General features: G+C 48.1%; 1 protein-coding gene across 2 annotated transcripts in view; it reads left to right on the top strand.

Annotated features, from left to right (window-relative positions):
• The first annotated feature begins 232 nt into the window (after window positions 1–232).
• TNFRSF11A (TNF receptor superfamily member 11a) overlaps window positions 233–6,703 on the top strand; it is a 28,242-nt gene continuing 21,771 nt past the window's right edge. Inside the window, exon 1 of one of the 2 annotated variants that reach the window (XM_059854178.1) lies at window positions 233–543. In XM_059854178.1, the coding sequence (XP_059710161.1) occupies window positions 484–543 (60 nt within the window). In that variant the 5' untranslated portion in view covers window positions 233–483. The remainder of the gene's footprint in view (window positions 544–6,703) is intronic. The other variant, XM_059854166.1, reaches the window with a different exon arrangement.

Here is a 6,703-nt window from a genome sequence, read left to right as displayed (position 1 = left end):
AGAAGGCAGCAATTCCAGGGGAGATAACAGCGAGGAAAGAGGCGGGGGGCTGGAACGGGAGGGCGCAGAGGCGGGGGCAGGTGGACGCATGGCCCTTGCCGAGAAGGACAGACCGGGAATGCAATCCCCACCGGCCGGAGGAGGGACGTGGGCATGGTGACTAAACTTCTTGTAAAAAGGGGTGGAGAAAGGAAAGGGAGGGACAAGAACCGAGGGGGAAAAAAAAAAAAAAAAAAAAGCCCTACATGTCAAGGCTGAGGAAATGCTGTGGGAACTACAGCCAGGCGCTTTTTTTTTTTTTTTTTTCTTCTTCTCTCTTCTCCCCTCGTGTAGCTGAGAGGAAGGAAAGGAAGAAAGAGAAGTAGTCAGCTCAAATGCGCCTCGCTGCGCTGCCGGGGCGCGGGGGCTTGGCTGGAAGGATCTAGTTTCCCTTCGGTGGCAGGAAAAGGAGCCACGGGAGGAGGCAGAGACGCACACCCAGACATGCCCGTCCCGTCAGGCTGCTGGCTCCTTCTCCTGTGCCTCGCTGCCGCTGGCAAACAGGTAAGGCTGGGAGGGGGAGGTGGGTGTCGCATCCCGCCCGCTGGGTTGGTTTGCTCGTCCCGCTGCTCGGGGCCGTCGGCGAGGTCGGAGCCCGCGGCATCCCGCGGGGCTGGGCAGAACAGCTTCGCCTGCCTTGCCCCCCGCTCTGCTGGTTTGGGTTTTGGTTTTGTTTTTATCCCAGCAACTCATAAGCTTCTCTCGCTTCTGTAAAATCAAAGTAGTCCAAACCCAAAGTTGCAAAGGAAGCCAGGGTATCTGCAGGGAAAACAGCCTGCTTCTACCCAGGGCAGGGTGTGAGAAACCAGAAGATATTTGCAGTGAGGTTGTTGAGGGATATAATTTGCATGTAGAGTAAAAATAAGGCAGACTCCACCCTACTGAACAGATTTATTCGAGAGAGCGTGGGCACACTTGTCTCTCACGCATGGGACGCGGGGTTTTCGCAGCCCAGGTTCAGCTTTCCAGCTTCCCCAGCGGGATGAGTCCCCTCACGCTCTGGCCATCCCGCCATCCCAAATGCTGGCAGCCCCCGCGCGGCCCCAGGACGTGGGACGGCCTGGTGACCCCCGGTCCGCGAGTGGGCGGCCGCGTAACTCGCCCGGAGGTTGATGTGCTGCTCAGGGCAGAGGCAGGAACGCAAGCCCGGAGCCGGGTCAGCTGCCCCAAAGGGCAGCCCTTTCCTCTGACGGGGGAAGATCTGAGCGAGGTTTGGCTCTGCGGTTGTTTGCAAACACAGCGTGCTCTGGTCGCAGCTCTGTGCGATGCCAGGTGGCTGAGGGTCAGCGGTGGTACGCTTGGGATCGCGGCTGGTCTTCCCCTGCTGTCAGAAAGGCCATTTTCTACAGCCAGCTCTTGCTCAGCCTTGTCAATGGCGTACATTGCGTTTCCTCCAGTAGTTTACATCGGCAGAAGCTTGCTTTGCTCTTTTTAATTATCCAGCTTAAAAATTATTCTTCTCCCTTGTGGTTGTTTAGCCCCTTCCAGACTGGCAGGATTCAGAAAAACCATGCTACCCTTTATTTACACTTTATTTCCTCCATTAATCAATGTTTGGCAGTCTCGCTACCATTTGTATTTATTTCATCTGAACTTCTGGTATTTTTCTGTGTGTCATTATTCTGGATAAGTTATGTAACTAAAAGTGCTTCCCTCAACATGGGGTTGTAACCAGGCCATGGCTGGGTTCCCTGAAAGCAAGGTGCAGCTTCAAGAAAAAAAGAGATAAAAACCCAAACCAAAACAGAAAACCCTCTGCTGTCTACAGCTTACAATTTCATGTCTGACCGCACAGTCCTGAGAGCCTTTCCTTTGGATTCCTGGATTTAAATATGTTGCCTAAAACCACACAGGCCTTTTTTTCCCACTCTAAAACATACGTTTCATTTTGTCCACCCTCACTCTCAAGCTTCTTTCAAAGCGCTGTTTTCCAGGTGTCCTCCATATGTATGTGTATGAGCCTGCAAATTTCAAAAGTGACTTTTACATCACAGCCTTCAGTGGGTTTTCCCTATCCCTCAGTATCCTCTGTGTCTCTCTTTTTCCCTGCCCTGGTGCTCAGGACTGATCAGTGCAGCAGGAAGAGCAGACCTCAACTCTCTTCATACCTTTCCTTCAGGTCACTAACCATCACATGCCTGCTTCTGGAGCCAGTTGGGTTTAGTGCAGTTTTTCCTTTTGAAATATCCTCCCTGTCTGGAACTGGCTCAGCTTTTGACCAAACCTTGGAAATTCAGATTTCCATGGTATAGCTCCTGGCAAGTTTCAGGTACCATGATGTAGGAGCCAGAGCTCCTCATCATTTCTCACCTCTTGATTCATAGCCTTTCACAGGACACAGAACAAGGAACTTGTATTTATTTTGGGCTGATGTGTAAAGTCTTTCCACTGCCTCCAACACGTGCTCAATTCTGAGTCTGTGATTGTACAGGGTGCAACTTTGCATCGCCCTTGCTTTGGACAAGTAGCAGCACAAAACTGTAGGAAGCTCCAGGAAAGCTGCAGTGTAAAGATAAGGATAAAACATAATTTATCAAAGAGCCCATTAATTTAATATTCTGCCTTCAAGAGTGAGCAGAACCTACAAGAATGTGAAAGGCAAGCTTAGAGAGGTGGTGCTCTGGAACAGCCTTTCAGTTTCTCCTTTGTCTGACTGATTTGAGCAGTGGTTTCTTACAAGAGAGTTGCTTTCTGATGGAACAAATGTGAGAATACCTGTGGGAGGGTTGAGGTTTTTCTGTTGCATTTGTGTTAGTTTAGACTGGTTAAAAGGGTGGAATAGCACTCAAAACGGTGATATTTACATGTATTTCCTGCAAAGAATGAGAAGCATTTAGAAATATAAGTTATTGCATACTCACTCATAATTCTGCTGAGAATAGACATGATCACTGTCATCATTTTCACCAAAGAGGAAATGGGAACAGAGAATTCGTGACTTGCGCTAGGTCACACACCAATCATGGAGCAGAACTTCTGGGAACAGAGCTCAGCCCTCCTTATCTCGTGCTTCAGCCAAAAGACGATCTTTCCAAGTGATTTGTTTTGGACACCTCTCAGAGGTATTTTGCTCTCTGGGGCATGATCTGCTCAACTTCTTCGCACAGAATAGTCACATCCCTTTCCTTGCTTAACACCAGTAAAGAGTATCAGCGCTACTATCAGATGGGAGTCAAAGTCTCTTGAGAATGTGCATTTGGAAATGTGCAATAAATCAGTTGCACCACAGATTCATCTCCCCTTGTGTGGCATGGAATGTGTCCTTCCACTACTCTGTAACATCTACTTCATGGAGAAGGTTTGCTCGTTGCAAGCATTACGAATTCTTTGCAATGTAGAAAAGTTTTGGCCAAAATATAGATTTTTCTCTAACTTCCTAAAATGCACAGACTATATGATGAGAGAGGGGAAAAAAGAGCATAACGGTGACTCTGCTGTGTTACACTGTGGGCTCTTCCGGTCCATTATTCCTGCTCTGATCAGGGCCAGAGGAATCATTCAGTAGAGCAAAACTTGTACAATATCTAATCTGAACTCCTGGATAGATTCAACCATTAACAGCATGGGCTTGCTTCAAAGGTACTGTAATTCAGTTAGTTAAATTTGTCAAAATTCTCTTGCAGCAATGGTTCCCATGAGGAACACTGGCCAGCGTTCCATTTTTTTGCAGTTTCCCCCAGAATACGTGAAAAATCTTACAGCACCTCATATCAACAGAATATAATGTATGTAAAACTATATCAAACCACAATTTAAGAGATCTGTCCCACTTCTCTTTTCATGTTAAGCCTCATCTGCCTGATGTAATTTCTTCTTTCCCACCAAGAGGACCAAAACAAACCTTTGCCACATTTCACAAATTGGTAGAATTCAAAGCTTATCAGACATCTCAAGAGTACTGACCAATGTCATCTAGGTCACAGGGCTTTCTTCATGCTGTGCCAGAAGGAAAAAAAAAAAACCCAAAAGAAACCGGTCAAGCAGAGAGATTAACTGCATCCCTGAGGATCTTTTTTTGTTTCTACTGCCCATTACTGTCCATAACCCTCAAGCTCAGAAAAGTGGGATGTAACTTGACAGCTGGGCAAGAACCAGTACAGATGGTTAAAGGGATGCATGTGTAACTACCACATAGAAAATCATGGAAACCTCAAAGTGATGCCCTCCAGCATCACTTTAGACTATTTAACACATCCTTGACACTACTTAGAAGAATCATACTTGAGTCACTTTGCTGTGCTTATCCATCTGTCCCTAGAAGTTCAAGTGGTGAAAGGCTCTCCTGTAGTAGATACATGCGCAGATGCAAGGAAAAGGCAATGCAAGGCTGTCCCCCTGCTTCTCCCTGCCCACTTCCTCTCTGTATAACCAGGTCTCCAGGAAGTCTTTGTGGTGACCAGAGCCAGGAGGGTTCCTGCCACCACATGCCATTACCACAGAATTCAGATCTCCCTCCATCCTGTGCCCCATGCTGCAAGGGGCTGCCCTGCAGCAAAGGCTGCAGGACACTTGGAGGAGATGGTTGCTTTGGGAGCTGGTTGAGCTTACACAGGAGGGAAGCAGGGATAACTGTTCATCATGTGTCAGCTGCAGCTCTGCTCCTTGCATAGACTGTCCCCTTCCTTTCCATAGGAAACTGGAAACTCAGCTTGCTGGAAACTTGCTGGAAACAGCTTGCAAGGCAGCACTGGCTTCTGCTGCAGCCACACACCCCTGTTTTTAAGGATGCCTTGGTTAGCGTTGCTTGCATGGAGAAGCAGCTGCTCTGAGAATGGCTCATTATTGCTGATGGAGAACACAAAGGCAAATATTTGTGTGTTATAAATGCAAGATAAAAATTAAGTGATATTTAACCAGGTTGCACTCTGGACTTGAGTAGGCCTTGGTCTGTGTGACACAAGAGCCTGCCTGCAAGAACTTGCCCCTTTTTATGACTTACTCTTCTTTGAAAATGGTCCGAAGGTCAGTAGAAGAAAAACTCCATAAGCAGCAATGGCTGGAAGTCACAAGGTGGGCTGTAGGTGGGAATCCAGCTGTGCTGGCACTCAGGGCAGCCTGCTGTTGTGTCTGCCCTGTGGGAGCAGGACTTGGTGTGATGCTTTGGCAGTTGGGAAAGCAGGTTTCCTCATTGTCCCTGTCTGTGTGTCACTGCAGTGTGCTATCATATTTGTGATGGGGTGCCTTCTGGAGGGCTCAGCACTGCACAGCAGGAGCAATGCTGACATCAGCCTGGACATCCTGGTTTGTGTCTTGTACCTGTGCAGCCACCTCAGCTGTTTGTACAGGGCTTCTGATGGTTACCTCTTTTGTTTGCCTTCTCAGGGTGTGAGCTCTCTGGGCATGGCTTTCTTTGGTGTTTGTGCAGTGCCCAGGATGTCATGGCTACAAACGAAGCCAAAGAGTCATTAATCACCTTGGGATAGTGCCCCATCTGTTTCTCACCAAAGTCACAGGGAGGTCTGCCCACGCAGGCCCAGGAAGGGAGTGGATATGTTGCCCTGGCTGGATGCCATGGTGTAGGCTGCAGCATCCAGCCCTGGCCCTTGTTCTCTGGATCTTCTTCTGCCCAGGACCCCAGCAGCATCCCCACGGCAGGGGCACATTCCCCACACCACTTGGCCAGATGTGTTTGTGCTGCCTCCCTGCAGCATTCCCAAAGGAGTGGCTAGAGGAGGGGCTCTGGCAGGGAATGGCAGCTCAGTGGTCAGGCAGAGAGAGCTGAGACCCAGGGTTGCTTTTCAGCCTCTGCAGAACCCTCTTGCTGCCTCCCTTCTTAAAATCTAGATAAAAGAGACCAGAAAAGGCTGTGTTTTGGTAAAAGAGCCAAGCTGGCCGGTTTAATCCACCCTGCAAAAGCCAATTAGCCAAGGAGGGGGGGAAAAAAAATGAGGTCATTCACCCTCACCACTTTGTGGCTACTCCAAAAGAAAAAAAAGTATATAGGGTCTGTTCAAGAATGGCAAAGAACAACATTTGTGACTGCAGATGGATGCAGAATATATTTAGTCAGTGGTCAAAGGGGAGGGAAAAGAAAAGACTCTTGTATGGAAATGAAAATACTGTGAAGTTTTGTTAGGCAACCCATTAATCTGGAATGCAGAAATACAGATAGGGAAAAATGTGCAACTAGGTTCATATGAAGTCCTAAAATTGCTTGTGTAGCACACAAGAAAATCTATTTCGAGTGCATTGTTTTGCCACAGCGAGGAGTTTTGTCTTAGGAGCAACATATGCTCCAGTAACTTTGCATTGTTTGGTAGCAAGGATGAGATGGTTCCTTGAATCTGATCTCACAGGAAGAAAAGCTCTCCCCTGCAATACCACATGTTGTAAAACAGCCTGCTTATGGAAAGCAGCCAGGGCCTCTTCCAATCAGGGAAGAATATTTCCATAGACATTACTGGCTGCAGCCACCGGCAGAGCTGGTTCGTCATGACTGACACCTAAAGAGTGAATTAATCAGTTCTCAGCCCAGCCCTGAGCTCTTTAATAAAGGCAGCAATTCCTTCACTACAGAGAAGGTGCAGATACAGTAATGCAGTCCTCCCTCTAACTCACACCGAAGCAGAATGGTCTGTGGGTGTTACGTGCACCCCCCCAGACAGCCATCACCCCCAGCAAGGGCCACCTCTGCCCTTCATGTTTCTGCCTGCAGAGTATTCAG

This window comes from Haemorhous mexicanus, chromosome 1 (assembly GCF_027477595.1).
Source record: "Haemorhous mexicanus isolate bHaeMex1 chromosome 1, bHaeMex1.pri, whole genome shotgun sequence".
In the NCBI taxonomy this organism is placed as follows: domain Eukaryota; kingdom Metazoa; phylum Chordata; class Aves; order Passeriformes; family Fringillidae; genus Haemorhous; species Haemorhous mexicanus.
Note: the sequence above shows the minus strand (reverse complement) of the source record. Positions and strands in the feature narration are given on the sequence as shown.